General features: G+C 37.5%; 1 protein-coding gene across 12 annotated transcripts in view; it reads left to right on the forward strand.

The window, feature by feature from the left end:
• The window catches only part of CDC42BPB (CDC42 binding protein kinase beta), a 95634-nt gene that overhangs the window by 58292 nt on the left and 21196 nt on the right, over positions 1-16146 (forward strand). For 5 of the 12 annotated variants that reach the window (XM_065636939.1, XM_065636928.1, XM_065636929.1 and 2 more), the window contains exons 9-24: positions 700-779; positions 1772-1938; positions 2038-2157; positions 3982-4115; positions 5688-5930; positions 7613-7723; positions 8170-8414; positions 8581-8686; positions 9249-9373; positions 10136-10241; positions 11868-12016; positions 12640-12734; positions 12822-12901; positions 14327-14377; positions 15476-15565; positions 15982-16071. In XM_065636939.1, the coding sequence (XP_065493011.1) occupies positions 700-779; positions 1772-1938; positions 2038-2157; positions 3982-4115; positions 5688-5930; positions 7613-7723; positions 8170-8414; positions 8581-8686; positions 9249-9373; positions 10136-10241; positions 11868-12016; positions 12640-12734; positions 12822-12901; positions 14327-14377; positions 15476-15565; positions 15982-16071 (1992 nt within the window). The remainder of the gene's footprint in view (positions 1-699; positions 780-1771; positions 1939-2037; positions 2158-3981; positions 4116-5687; positions 5931-7612; positions 7724-8169; positions 8415-8580; positions 8687-9248; positions 9374-10135; positions 10242-11867; positions 12017-12639; positions 12735-12821; positions 12902-14326; positions 14378-15475; positions 15566-15981; positions 16072-16146) is intronic. The other 7 variants (XM_065636940.1, XM_065636931.1, XM_065636932.1 and 4 more) reach the window with 5 other exon arrangements.

The following is a 16146-nucleotide window of genomic DNA, read 5'->3' on the forward strand; positions in this document are numbered from 1 at the left end:
TTTCGTTTACCTTTATGAGGAGCTAGTATTTGGATTTATTCCCTTTCAAAAGTGAAAAAAAAAAGTATCTTCAGAAATACACATATGTTCTCCGTGCAGCTTGCAATCCCAGCTGTCCAGGGGAGAGAGCTCACCCTGCTCCTTCTCCACTCACTTGGGAACCAGGAGGTTGGTTTTTGGAGTGTGGACACAGGTGTTTCCCTCCTCCCATTTCTGCTGTGTAGTAGTTTACGAACTCAGGTTAGGAGGAGCAGAGGGCTTTTGTGGTAATTTGTTCATCAGCTTGTATTGCAAGAAATGAAGAGCTTTTGGCATGTTTTTTGATTATGTATCTAACTGTAACTAGCATACTAAAACTAACAGCATGCATTTTGGTGCCGGCTCACTTTTAATTAGGAGCTTGAAATTTCAGATTTTCTTTTACTGGTTGCATTGTGCTTTGAAATGCTGCCCTTTCAAGTGCTGGTTCAAGAGGCTCCTAAATTCAGGTCATTACATTATGTGACCTAATCTGAAATAAAGTTCATCCAGGGACAATGGCAGGTTCTACAATGAAGCACAACTGCCAGTTGTCAGTTTTTATGCGCTGAGGGAAGCCTGTTTGATAGCTGTCTTTCTTTAATTGTTGAGGCTAAATCAAATGTCTTCAGCTCTGTGTGGGTTCTCTTCCGGGTTTTCATGCATGTTGTTTTCATGCAGGAAGTGTTGCCACCAAGTTCTCATTCAGGCTTTTCTGGATTGCATTTACCATTCGTTGGGTTTACATACACAACTGATAGGTAAGCAAAGGATATGTTGTTCATTAAACTTATTTCCCAAATGCAGCTAATTCTAGGAAAATCTCATTTTTGTAAGCATGTAGAAAGGTTGATATCCATAGGTATACCTGTGGATAAATATGTATCCTTTTTTTTTCCCAAGTATCTGAACATATTTTGATCATGCTTACCAAGATGCTTTTGGTTTTAATATCTCTGTTTGAAATGAATGAAGTTTAAGGGACTACATGTGCTACTTCCAGTGGGGTATAAAGTTGCTGTTGCCGTATCGAGAGGCTGAGGGAAAGTCTTCCCATATTGCATGTCTGCCAGGAACAGTTCAGGATTAGCTGATTGCTCCAAACTCCTGCAGGTAGGTTAAATTAACATAGGTAGTTCTGAGCATGGACAAAGTGCCTCACTTTGCACTTGTTTAAATGGCCTCCATCTGACTTCAGAGATCCCTCAAACATATACTTGTCTCTGATCTTAAGGTTTTTCAGCACTGTTTGTTTTTCCATTAATTTCCCTTTGGGGTTTGTTACCCCATGCAACACTATTTCAGAAAGAGCCCAGTACACACATCTCATCCTTTTTGGGTGAATCATGTGACTTAACTTAAATCCATCTTTGTCACACTTTAAACTCTACTTTTGGGTTTGTTTCTCAGCTCTCTCAGTGCAGATACACTTACCTGCTTATTTCGCTGTCAGGTTGTAGTAACCTTTGGCATAAGAGAATTAACATTTTCAATCATTTAAACAGTTTGCAAAGTGAATATATGTCTGCATCGTAAAAGTCCTGAATGCAGATATCTTAATTCTACAGCCACATACACAGTAGCTAGGGAATAATAACTTTATCTACCCTGACAGTTGTCTCACCAGTAACAATTACTGCACTAATCGTTCTTGTAAATTTAAGGTGTGTATTTGCTGGAATCCCAGCATGTCAGTGCTATAGACTGCCGTGAATATTTATTAAAGTGTTCTAACTTACGTATTTGTTTTCAGCTCTTTATCTGATAGAGGCACTTTAAAGAGTGCGATGCAGTCTGACACTGTAACCAAAGATATGGATGTACAGCGTGACTTAAAGAACACTTCACAAATAGAAGGCTATGAAAAGAAAATACGGAAATTAGAGCAGGAAAAGCAAGATTTGAACAGAAAACTGCAAGGTTAGTGGTTTATATTTCTTTGGATTCTTACTTCTGCTCATTTGGAGGAATTGCAATGTATTTTATTGAAAACCTTTTCCTTTGTTTTCCTATTTTAAGAATCTACACAGACAATGCAGAACCTCCAGGGTCCAGTGTGTGTTTCAGTAAATACAAGCCGTGATAAGGAGATTAAAAAATTAAATGAAGAAATTGAACGGTTGAAGAACAAATTAACAGGTAAGCCTCTGGCATGGTAATTAGAGTAATGCAATTTATTTTGCTGCTGATAGTAACATTATGTACTGTGTTTTGTTAATAAGTAGAATTAATGTTCTTGAGGTGCTGAAAAAAACAAAGAGTTATTTAAAGTCTAATTTAATATTAAGAGGCATTTCGTTTTCTCCAGATGAGCACTTAACTTTTTCTTCCACTTGGTTGGCCTGATAGCATATGCTAGCATGGGGAGTCTTGAGTACGATGAATTATGTGGATGGGTTCAGTTAAATGTTTTGTGTGATGTTTGGTTCCCTAAAAATCTCAAGATATCCTCCTTTTTGGGGTGAGTATTGTTTTGGAGGGGTTTTACTTGGAGGCAGATGTAAGAGACAGTGTGAAGAGAAAATGGGTTGCTCTTCAGTAACGTAAGGGGATAGGTGGGGAATGTATAATAATAGTTTGCATTTAAATATTTCCGAGCTCCAGCTCCCTCTGTGTTTCTGTCTCATGATGCATTAATTAGGAAGCACTGAGCTTTGCAGAAAAACAAATACTGGCATCTGTCCTGAGAGAAGACTGACTCATCCATATCACTGAAAATCTGTTGCTTGGCAGATACTAGTTTATCCGTACAAACCTCCTGTTAGAGTCTATTTTTTAGATGGGAATCAGTGATTAACAAAATGGTAGTTTTGAATCCTAATGACTTGGCTGAGGTTTTTAGGGGCCTGTAGTATGGCATAAGTGACTTCAGATGCTGAGCCGCTGATGCCGATTTTTTTTCATGCATTTTGGCAATATACCCCTTTTGTAGGTGCATGCATTGCAAAAATCAGCTCAGTTCTCCTACAATAAATTATCCTTCCTGTGTATTCTGGAATTAGGTTTGAGTCAAAATAGTTAGATTAAGGTGCTGCTTCTGCAAATGGTTCAGATTTATTTAGCTCTTCAGCCAATGGTGTCCTGCTAATTACAAAAACTAGCAGTGTGGTCTGGTTTAAAAAGAAGCAGTGTTGGTTTGTGTAGGATGGGAGGAGGTTTGTGCTGAAGTGAGAAAAAGAATAATACTTTAATCATTACAGCAGTGCTTACGATCCCTGAATACATAGGTCCAATGTCCTGTTCTGCCGCAGAAATCAGAGGAACTTGAGTGAGGCAGTTGTTGCCTGTGCAATTTCATATCGATTTGTTTAAAAGCAGTCTTAAGAAAAACCACATGGAGAATGGTAGTTCATTTTCTTACCAGCTCTAAGACTGAGCAGAAATATATAAAGGTGATTAGTTTCTTGCACTTAAAGGTGATAATTTCAAATCAAATTTGTTTAGTTTTCTTAGTAAAGAGAAAACTACCAGGAGAATATACTGCCAGGAATATGGGCAGCTGGGTCTCCAGCCTGCCTTGTGCAGGATGCTATTTCCCTCTCAGATTGTTAGTTCCTATCTACCCTAGGAATTAAGTAGTCCTTTCCTGTCTTGCTGGACACACTTATGACTGTGTAGCCTTGCTTGTCATATAATGAAAACTATATAGGAGACCAGTTACTAGAACTGGAATCAGAACAACTCAAGTTTATTTCAGTGCTTTCAAGGATGTGGTTGCATTCCTCCAAAACAAAGCAAAGCCCTGTGATCATAGGCTTTGGGAGGATTGCTTTAATAGACTGAGAAAATTAAAATTATTTGGAGATGTAAATGCCCCCAAATGACCTTAAACAGTCTAAAATGGTGGGAACATGAAAGATGTTGATTTTCAAAGCAAAGTGATACCAGTTTGCTTGAGTAATGTTACTTGCTTTATTGTTGCAAATTTGGGACTGGTTACCTTAAATATGTATTAATCTACAGATATAAGTAAACTGGAAGGACAGCTTGCAGATGCAGTGGCTTTTCGGCAAGAACATGAAGACTCTATACACAAGTTGAAAGGATTAGAAAAACAGTGCAGAGTACTGCGTCAAGAAAAGGAGGACCTTCACAAGGTATTGACCCAAAGATAGGTACACTTAAAAATGGTCATGTAGTGTAGTTATAGAACAGTTTTGTTGTGATTGCAAATTTTAGTGTTTTAACTGCTGCTTTTTAAAACTATGCTGAGATGTTAGTGAACCTGTTGATTTCATTAGCAATACAGTAGTTTTCTGAAATAGCACACTTTCTTTTTTGCAAGGCGATAGGTATCTTATTTATTTCAAACATGTTCCGCTAGATGGAACAAACACCTAAATAATGGTTTTAGTTTAACAATTCTCAGCTGTTTCAGTATACACAGATCTATGGCTACTCATCAGTCCTGTAGATACCAAAAAGCATATATATATATATATATATATATATGAAAGAGTTAGCTACATCACTGCTCCAGCTTGAGCCCACTTACTCTTTATAATACCAAAAAGTTAATTATTGCTTAAGGCTGAGGATGACTTTTATGTAATTGATGAGTTTATTTACCGTTGTGTAAATTACATTTTTGTTTGCTTCCTAAAATTTAACAGTATTTTAGTTTAGGTCAGCAAAATATTTTACCGTAAAGTAAATAGGAGGATGCATATACTACATACAACTTTCAGTGACATCAGAAAAGCTGTCTGTATTCAGACAGCTAGTTTTGGAAAAATCTAGCAGTCATATTGTTCACGTGGCATTTAGATGGACCCAAAAGTAATCCATGGGCCAAAATCTCTTAGGTTTTTGTCCACTAGAATTTAGCAGTTTCTCTTCTGTCTCTTCTGGTAAGGGTTATTTACCAGAGCGTATAAGTAGCAGAGAAGGGAAATCTGCTCCTCTTGTTTGAACATGTGTCTTTGGGAAGGTTAATGAATGCTCCTGCAACACTCCTACTAATGGCAGAATTATTTAGAAGTCCTTTGGCCAGTATGCATTTATTCTGTTGACTAGTTCTGGTTTTTTTCTTGTTTGTTTTTATTTCATTTCCTACTCTCAAATGATTTTATGTAGAACATTCAATTTGTATTTTAATCTTATTAATCTTTGTTAACCACTTGCTGTAAAGGAAGCAACTTTTATACTTTCAATTAAAGTGTTGGAGCTTCATAGTTTGTTGTAAGGAATCTTCCTCAGTTTTCTGAAGAATTTCACAAGATTTGCTGCAGTGTCTCAGTGCTGGTGCAATGTATTTGATGTCTCCCCTGAATATGCTGTCTGCTAAAACATACCTTTAAAAGTGGTTACTGTTGTGGAGGTACATAATGGTAACCTGAAATGAAGTTATTTAGCCGTGAGGTGGCCTTCTGTAGTCAGATTTATAAGAAAGACTCCTGAAACAGTAAAGGTACTCTTGGAGCTGCCACACTCAGCAGAATAACTGCTGTCTTGGTGTGTTGCTCCAAGTCCTTACCCAGAAAACAAACAAACGAGCAAAAAAAAAACCGACACCATTTTCTCTAAATTATTAGCAATAATATTTCAAAGTTCTGTGAGGTGGTTGAGCTTTCAAGTCATGCTTATGTAGGTCCACTTCCTTTCATCTTGCAAAGAATATATGGAATTCCAATTGCTTTTTTTATTACCGTATTTTTCATTTTAACCAGCAACTTGTAGAAGCCTCGGAGAGATTAAAGACACAATCCAAAGAACTGCGGGATGCCCACCAGCAGAGGAAGCTGGCTGTGCAGGAGTTCTCTGAGCTCAGCGAGAGGATGGGAGACCTGCGGGCCCAAAAGCAGAAGCTGTCCCGTCAACTTCGCGACAAAGAAGAAGAGGTGGAAATGAGCATGCAGAAAATCGATGCTATGCGACAGGACATCCGTAAATCGGAGAAGATCAGAAAAGAGGTAGCTTGATAAAATAGCTAACAATAACGTGTTTTAGCTGCTGCTTATCCAGTATCTCATGTGTGATTGTACTGAAAAATTGGGGCTGTTAACGATAATTCACTTTGTCCATCTATAAGAAATTACACTGGTAAATCTTCCATATAGCTTTGCCTACAGATCACAAAATAGATCTTGATTTTGTTTCTAAATGTTTTACTGATATATCAGAAAACAAACTGAGTCGTCTTTTATGTTTGTACTCAAGCTGATTTTAATCTGGAGGAAGTTATTCTTGCTATATGCCCAGTTCTTATGTTTTGATTCCTGTAGACTCTGACTCATAAGTCAGCTTGTAACCTAGAAAGCTTAATGTCTTCATGTGCCTTAAGGATGGAGTATTCTGACCTCATTTTTTTTTCAACTGAATTTTTTTCTTCAGCTGGAGGGAGGAATAATGATACAGACTAAATAGGTGGTTTCATTCCTCTGTAGTTAGTAATTGTAGAGAAAATCTGTAATATCTTTAAGCAAGTTAATTTCCAATTAGTATTCTAGGTAATTTATAGTTTTACATAAGATGAAGTGGATAACCAGAAGAGGGCATAAGAAACACCTGTTGTGGTTAACCTGGAGTATTTTAATCACTGAAAAGTCATCAAATTTTATGTGTTCTGTGTGTGAGGTGTAGAAGAGAAATTCAAGAGCTTTATAAACATTGCTAGAAAACTTGAAATTGAAAGGCAGTCTATGAAGATGCAGTAAGAGATGAAGTTTCTGAGATTTTTATCCATGAATAAGAAGTGGAAGTTAACTGGGAACGGCAAAGGTGTCTGTGCACCATATTTGATGTGCAGGGCTGTGTCACCTCATCTCTAGAGCAGGGTGCAGCAAACATTCAAGTGTTGTTCCTTGTTCAGTTAAATATTTCCACGCAGGGCTTTCTAATCTTCCTGTCTTTGTTCTTACAAATTCCTCTGTTCTCCCTTTCCTAACAGTTGTATCAATCTTCTATTCAGAACATAGTCTAGAAGTTCATTATCTTGGCCAACAATTCTAAACACGTTCCTTTGAAAAACAATTTTGCTAGTTGCATTTGAATGCAGAAAAACAAATCTTACTCTTCCTGCAAGGTTTTAAAATTGTGCCACTATTGCTTGAATTGCAACAGTTGCTTTAGTTGCCACTAAAGTGTCTTTCTGATAAGCTTTCTGAATTCAATAAATGGATGATCAAGCTTATTTTGTTCTATAATTGCAAGGTGAAAGTGTTCAGTGTTCATATTTGGAGTACTTCGCAGTAATTTGGCTCGAAGGTTGGGATTTTTAGGCTGCCTAAATAGATACTGAGGCATGGAGCTGACCTGTAAATGTGGCAGACTTTGTTCTTTCACAGCTGCAATGACTTCCTAGTGGCATTTCCTTCTCTTAGCATTAATAAAAGTTGTGCAGTTATCCCTACATACACATGGTATATTTCATATAAGTACAAAAACTCATATAGTAATTGTTCTATTGTGTGATATGGATGCCTGAATCAATGAAGGCAAAGCAATTATTACATTCTGAAATGGTTGTTATAGTGGTGTAATGTGAAACAGAAATAAGGAAAACCTTGCTGCTCCTCCGTATGGAGGAAAGGAAATGAATGATACAGATAGCACTATCTTGTGTTGAAATGTCTTACAGTTACTCTTGTTGCAGCTGGAAGCCCAACTTGAAGAAGTTGTAGCAGAAGCATCAAAAGAACGCAAACTTCGTGAGCACAGTGAGGTCTTCTCCAAGCAACTGGAAAATGAACTGGAAGCTCTTAAGGTTACGTGTTTTTTGGCAAATTTTTACTCATGACACAGGAGCTGCAATAGTTTTTCTTACTCAACTGTTAATACCTACGGGAGGTTAGGAACTACAGCATAACTAGAAGCCTGACCTAACCTGTTCAGATTTTTTTTTTCTTGAAGTGCTTTAATATCTCATTGGACACTAATGTCTTGAAAATCTCCAGTTTATTAATTCTAAGCAGATACTAAACCAATACGGTCCAAATTTATTATCTCTGCAACCTGTTTGAACACTTTATTAGAGTCATGTAATGAGAGGAGTCACGGGGCTTAATACTTGGAGGCAGGCACTTTTTAAATCTCTCAGTGCCCAGATACATTTTTTTCCAAGTGCCACCAATTTGACAATTCCAAGTTTAAATAATGTTCCCAAAATATAAAGATCATAGTCTTTTCCTGATGGTTTCTCTTCTTCTGCAGCTGAAGCAGGGAGGCCGGGCAGCAGGTGCCACACTAGAGCATCAACAGGAGCTTTCCAAAATTAAGTCTGAGCTGGAAAAGAAAATCTTATTTTATGAAGAGGAGCTGGTCCGACGAGAAGCATCACATGTTTTGGAAGTAAAAAATGTGAAAAAGGAAGTACATGATTCAGAGAGCCACCAGCTTGCACTGCAGAAAGAGATCATGATATTAAAGGACAAATTAGAGAAAACAAAGCGAGAGAGGTAAGCTTTTGGGCATGATTCTTTAAGTATGGATTTCTTTTTTGTTTGTATTGCGTTGCGTCAAGGATGGTACATCACCTTAACTCTGTTTATTCCTTTTTGAAAATCCCGGTGTACAGGTTCAGCAATGTTACAATGTCACTCTATTTCTTGTCGTCCTCCTTAGGCACAGTGAAATGGAGGAAGCAGTAGGAACAATGAAAGAGAAATATGAGCGTGAAAGATCAATGCTCTTGGAAGATAACAAAAAGCTAACAACAGAAAATGAAAGGGTAATTATTTTATGAAACATATATATATGTACAAGTATAATTCTGACCTTGTTACTGATGTTGCAGTAGTCTACTCATTGATCAGAACAGATCTGTGAATGTTCAGACATTATCTGAATAAAACAAATGTAGGTTTCACCATACTAATATCAGATCTGGCTAAATAGTAACTTTGGCATCTCAGTAATGCTCTTTGTGGGGTTGATTTGCACCACCTTCTGATTTCTTCATGAACACTGCACAGAGAGGGAAGCATTTACAAAGACTGCCTGTCTTCCTGATGGCTTACAGTTCAACCTCATTCCTCTGGATGACCTTTACACTTACTTTTCCTTGGTTTTGGATTGTTTTGTTTGAACTGACAATGTGTTCTTCTATGCTCAGGAGCTGGTCCCCAGTTCCACAAAAAAACAACCCCTTCCAGTTCTTTGGTCTGTGTTAGAACTTCCAGATAGCCCAGGGTGGTCTTGTTTGTCCAGATTCTGTAGATATGTAGATATACACATGTGTAAAAAGTCTGAAACTGACATAAGTCACAAGTGAAATTAATCCTTTGTTTCAGCTCTGCTCTTTTGTGGACAAATTAACAGCACAGAACAGACAGCTAGAAGATGAGCTCCAGGACCTAGCAGCAAAGAAGGAGTCTGTTGCTCACTGGGAAGCTCAGATTGCAGAAATTATTCAATGGTACGTGCTGTTAGGAGATCCAGATGGCCACTTTCAACTTTTGAGATATTCACTGGCGCTTTTTTATGTATAGCTAATCCCTTTCTCTGTGTCTGGGATCAACAACAGCATGGTACATCACAGTGTTGGTTAACTGGTTTTCTTCTGCTTTCTAGTATTGCTGAGTAGTAGCGCCAAGTGAAATTGTCAGACACATTAAGTACAAAGGAGAGGGTTTTGGTGTCAGCTTGCTTCAGTCTCTAAAGCAATCATTAAATCACTCAATTTGGAATATGTTGATGTATTCATTCAGGAAGATGGTCATGATTTAAAAGGTTCATATTAACATATAGAACCTCACTAGCTGTACTAGATAAGCACTTGGACTTAATTCAGTCAGTTCTTTCCTCTGTTACCTGCTGTTCTAGCAAGCTGTGTGCGAGTATTTTCAGCATGCAAGACAAGGAGGACTTGAAGGTAGCCCCTATAAAAATTGAGCAAGCAATATGCAGATCATGTTCCATACAATAACAGTGAATGTCTACAGAACTCTCACTGATGGCGGAAGGGAAACTTCAGTTTCCCTGGCAACTGCCACAATCAAGAGAATCAGATAAAAGAAAAACCTAAACCAGTTTTCTATTGCTGGCAGTTTTCCCTGCTCTGTCCATTTCCGTTACGTCCCTAAATCCAGTGCAGACACTCTGATTATTTGGTGGTACAGTATTTGGTGCTATAAGCCATGAAACTGTTGAGTAACAGCTTTTTGTAATTGCACAACAGGGTAAGTGACGAGAAGGATGCTCGTGGCTATCTCCAAGCATTAGCTTCCAAGATGACAGAAGAACTAGAATCGTTGAGAAGTTCCAGTCTGGGGTCACGAACACTGGTAAGAAAATAGCAAGCATTCAGGCTGTCCTGGGGATGTGCAAGGAGTTACATTTTTAGTTTCAGCTATCTGTTCATCACCAGAATTCTTTTCTAATAAACGGTCTGCTCTGCTTTCTAGTTTTTATCTGTTGCTTGTGAAATTCATCTAGGTAATCTGATCAGAATTTGATAATTATGGGGAGCAGTTGCTTTGTACTAAGCTGTTGCTTCATTTGAACGGTATAGCAGGGAGAAGAAATAGTAATTTAAATATTAAAGGGGAGTACAGAAATGTACCTCACCACGTTAGGTGCAAGTGAATGATTTTAAGTACCATTACAGTGAGATAACAAAGTAAGTTTTCTCTTGTGAACAAGTATTAGCTGGTTGATATTGTTGCAAACCAGTGACACACTGAGAGCATGAAGCTCTGTTTACACGAAGAACAATGAAACTTTATGCCATAATTTTCCTATACAGCAGTCATGTGAATTCCCAAAAAACATCTGCAAAAGAGAAGAGCTCTCACGAAGGAGTACGGTTTCAAAGACAAAAACACTGTTTTGCGTTGCCAGGTACTCAATACCTGCACAGGGGAAGGGAGAGCCATTTGCAGATAGACATGGAACCCCACGTCCCCAGCACTGCCAGGCAGCTGTGTCTGCCGTGCACAGAGTCCATCTGCTGCTGGTTTATTCAGATAAGAAGTTACTCACCCCTTCCAAACCTATGAATAGGAGAGAATAAGAGAAAGTTATGACTTCCTGTGAGCTAACATTTGCCTACATTTGCCCATCATCAAGAGATTTATAATATTGAGAGGTTTAAGAGGAAGAAAGATGGGATCAAATGCAGCTGGCATTTTCTTTTTAGCTACTGCCAGAATAAAGAACACTGTCTGTTCTCTGTGTTACATCTGGGTTTGTAATTTCAGGAGAACCTGATCCAAGGCAATTATTTCTTAACATTAAAAATTGCCTCTCACTTTCATGACTGTTATTTGCCAGTTCATGTGCGACTCGAGATGTATCCATTAGGGAATATTAGAAATGTAGTCCACAGTGAAAAATGCTTGGAAAAGCTTGGGAAATTAACTTTTGGGGGTAGTAGGGCAGAATTGCATTGTGTATGCTGAAGTGTAGTGTATGCTGCTTAGCAAGTGTAAGAGTTGTTTAGGAAACAGGTATCTTGGGTATCTCAAGACCCAGATCGTTTCATTTTTTCCACATTTTTGCCGCTCTCTATATGTTTTAAATTAATATGTTTTACATGAAATATTTACTTTTTTCTCATGTTTGAAAAAGACCAGTACATCACTGTGTGAGTTTTATATTCTTTGCTAGATTGGACATTGAAAATGAGCCGTTTTCAGTGGGTTCTCTCCGTTCGACTTCCATGCTCAATGATCCAGCATTTTCATTTCAAGCATATTGTGCTAGGGGTTTAACCAGTATAAAAATAGCTCATTACTTAATTTTTGCGTAACAAAGTCTGACTGTCGACTGATTTCCGTGCAGCAGCTATACTGTCGATAACTAATTAAAAGAGCATTCTCTGAACCAGTGTGAAAGATAATTTATGTCTTTGAACAAGAAAAGAAATCTCTTTAGACAGTTTATTAATATTCAGTAACTTACTGCAACAGGATCCACTTTGGAAAGTGCGACGCAGCCAGAAGTTGGATATGTCAGCTCGGCTGGAGTTACAGTCTGCCCTTGATGCAGAAATTCGTGCCAAACAACTAGTTCAAGAAGAGCTACGAAAAGTTAAAGATGCAAACATATCTTTTGAAAGGTAATAAAAGGCTTTGGTTCTGTTTGGGTTTTAATGTACTGCTCTAAACTACTGATTAGAATAGTAACATTTTTCTTAAAATGGCCCCTTGTGCCTGGGATGTTGGACTTTGCCAGAAAGATCCCGTTCTACAGGCTACACATTTCTTATGTAGTCAAATGAGAACTGTAAAAATTTCTTCAGGTAAACATTTCACTGCTGTGAGTAGCTTGGTGATAAGATACAGATCTTGGGTGCCGGGGCGGGGGCGAGGGGGGGCAAAGGCAATTCAAAGCAGATTCAATACCTTTTCTTGGGCTAACTGGAAAGTAGACTTATTCTTGGGAATTAAAAGCCAAACTACTATTAGAATAATTTTCTTTGGCAGACATCTGTAGTGATAGCAGGAGTCTCAAGTACAGTTTTCACTATCTAGTCAAGTAGTGAGGTGCCTATTCAGGGGAAAAATAAAATTAATTAGCCTTAAAAAATTATTTTAAAAACAGCCACCACTACTCAAAAAAAAAAAAAAATCATTTTCCAAAACTCCGAGATGTAAGACCAGAAATGAACAAACTTGTGCATTGGCTTTCCCGCCTCTGAGATATTTCAGATTGCATTTTGATCATATTGTGTTGTTTTAGTAAATTAAAGGAATCGGAAGCAAAAAATAGGGAACTGTTGGAAGAGATGGAAAGTTTGAAGAAAAAACTGGAAGAAAAATACAGAACAGATTCAGGTAATTAAAGTTACTGTGTTTTAAGATATTTCTAATGGTACCTGCAATGTTGCCTTTTAGCTAAGCCTGTTCTGCTTTGGGTTTTAGGTCTCAAACTTCCAGACTTTCAAGATTCCATTTTTGAATATTTCAACACCTCTCCTCTTGCACGTGATCTGACTTTCAGAGTGAGTTATTACATAAAATAACTATAACAATGTGATAACTGAATTGTATTTTTATTATTTAAAAGTAGCATTTTGGCACTCTCTGGCATATTAGCCAAATTAGCATGACACAGAATTCGATGCCCAGTCAATGTCAAATTGCTTGGCATTGTGTAGAGAAGCTGGCGCCCTTGGGAAATATTCCCAGAAGTTCACATGAATTATTTCCCATTCTGGCTTCTTTGTTTAGGTTAATCTCAAACATTTGGCTAAATAATATATATTCAGGGATACTTGGAAAGAGTGGCACACCCTGTTACAAATAAGGGATTAAATACTTTGCAGCTGGAAGATGCTGGTTAATACAAGGAAAAGTATTCACACAGTTCAAGGAGTGTTTAAACAGATATGTAAAATTGTTGGCTCTAGATCTTAATGGAGTGGTTAGAGTAGAAAGAACTGGGAAGAGAATCAGAGGACCCACACGATTTTGGTGTAATAAGTTAATCATGACACACCCTCTGATCCTTAGAAAACTAATCATACAAATCGCAGCTCCAAGTGGACATTTCACTTGAAAAGGTTTGTGCATTCCCTGAGGAAGCAGCTGTTAAATGCGACATTGAATCACACTTCCTTACTTCATGATCTCTTGATCCCTGAAGATTTTCTGTTTCTTTTTTTTTCTTTTTTTTTTTTTTTTCCAAAACATATAGACAGTTTAGAATAAAATCAAGAACTTGAACTGGAAAGAATAATCTGTTACATTTATGGAGCTGAGTTAAAGGGGCTCAGGTTAAAACCTCATCAGTCTGATTAGATTTTATATCTGAAATGTGTAGTCTCTTTTTTTTTTTTCCCAAATTGTCACTGTTGCTAAAAAGGAAGTCTATGGACATGCTCTGATATTTGCATATACTTAGTATATGTGCTGTTCCTGCTCACAAAATGTCCATGCTGGCTTTCTTGCTGAAGCAGCAAGATGTGCAATATGGATGAGGTGGAGGGAAGAGAAAGAAACATGACATGTGCTACTATCTGAATAATAATTTCTGTCTACTGACCTTGATATTTTAAAACATTGCTTTTAAAAGCACCAGATATACTTAAAACAGTGACATGTAGAATATCAAGCCCGTAGCTAATCAAGATTCCGTTCTACAGGTCCTGCAATAAATATGTAGTCACTATGGAAATGCAGGTGGCATTTTCTGATGAATTACGTTAAAATTGCTGATACTGTACCTAATGACTTTCATTAACAATTTTTTTTCGTGTGCACTTTTAAAGATAGTCCATGTCATCTGCTCTGGGTTAATTTAGTTTGAATAAATATCGTTTGGCCATATAAAACATTTTATTTAGCTAGCCTACTAATATTCTATCTGAAGTTTTCCTATGGGTGATAAGTGATCATTTTTATCCCTCATATCCGTTACAACAAAGGATTCTGTTTCTTCTTCGTCTACATCTTCTCTGCTAGCCTTTTGGGAAGAAGTAAGTTTTTGCTAGTAGTTTTGTCTCCTTATTTTGTCGTGACCTCTTATAGTAAAAATGCCCTTCTAAAACTAGATATTGTGCTTCCTTAACTTCTCTATAACTTAATCCACTAAATAGAGCTAGTTTAGTTTTGTTTTAATACCTCTTTACAGGCTTACTATTTTATATTTTCACTATCTATATGGCTAAAGCTGAAACACAGTGTTTTTAAATAGTTCATGTTACATAATGCACAATTTGATCTTAAACGGCCCATCCCTACCAATCAAATCAAAACAAAAAAATAACAAATATCTGAATGTATTTAGTGAGCTAACTGAGCTTGAGCCATCTTCCTGTCTAAACTGGCTGGGAAGTGAGTGATTCATTACTTGTTGCCTTTAGTGCTAATTACATCATTGCTGTGAAGTCTAATCTGATGTTTGTTAATCATGATTTTCATGATGTCTGCAGAGTACAGTGATGCAGTATCCTACTTCCACACCCAGCTTCTTTAGCTCTGGAATTGTAGCATACTTCCCCCTTGTGCTGGCAATTAGTATTTGCTAATTTAAGCGTGAAATTAATAGAAGGCTTGTAATGGATGCTATTCTCTTAAATTTTAGTGAAATGTAAGACAACGTGATTAAGTAGACATTATTCTTTTAATGACAAAGGCCAGATATCTTTAAACAACTTTTTAAAAGATTGTGTAGTACTACTTCAAGAATTTTTCTTCTGACAGACTTGCTGGCTGCTGTGTGCTAGAAAAACCCTAGTGTAGTAAGGAGAAATAAGCTATTTTGCCCTGAGAAATACCATGAGAAATAAGGTATTTTATGGATGATTGCCAGGCTTCTCAAACATCATTCCATACGTGCATGCAAGATATTAGACACAACCTTACTGGGAGAAAGAGGCTGTTACGGCATTTATGCTGCATACTGTAGGGGTTTGCATTTCAGTACTTCCAGCTTTTCCAGAGCGGAGAGTTGTCAGATGTATGTGTCCTGCGTATTGGAATCAGCGTTGGGCTTTGTTTCCATTTTGTTGATGTGAGAACACTTCGTCAGATCTGTACTATCTAATCTAACATGTTTGCTGTCACTTTTGCAGACCAGTTCTATTAGTGAGCAGGAAACACAGTGTCCCAAGTCCGAAGTTTCTCCATCTACTTCAGTTGTAACTGCAGAGCAACAACAAGAAGTAAGAGAGCCCTTATTTTACCCTGAAGAGTAATTCTCTAGAAAGTCTCTCTGTCTTGTTCATGATGAATACATATTGCAGCATTCGTTATGAAGAAGCAGGATTGAATGTTGCTTATTTGCAATGTGTCAGTGTTAATTGCACCTGCTTTAAGGACAATTGCAAATGAAACCTTTTCGCTGGCTCTGTGTATGTTGATGTACCTCATCTTCACGTGTTTTTTGTATTGCTGCTCGTTTGTTAGTGTGCAGGCTTTCCTGTGAGTGCTTTAAAACACAATCTGTTTCTATTAAATCAGAATGGCAATGTTTATGATGATTAAAATTTTTAGAATTAAAAAAAAAATCAGAAAACAATAAGCTTTGCCACTCCAATCTTGAAACAAATTCTTGAAGCCTCATTTTGCTCAATTACAGTTTTTTGTGATTCAGGAACCAATTCGGCTTCAGAGGATGCCTGCTGCTCCTTCCCCCACCATTCAATCCATTTCTCTAGCTGTACCAAAGGTAGGGGGACTATGCTAACCTTATTGTAAAGAACAAAGGAAAAAATAGCATATATTATGCCCTCCATGTTTGTTC

The sequence above is a fragment of the Caloenas nicobarica genome, chromosome 5, assembly GCF_036013445.1.
Source record: "Caloenas nicobarica isolate bCalNic1 chromosome 5, bCalNic1.hap1, whole genome shotgun sequence".
Lineage (NCBI taxonomy): Eukaryota > Metazoa > Chordata > Aves > Columbiformes > Columbidae > Caloenas > Caloenas nicobarica.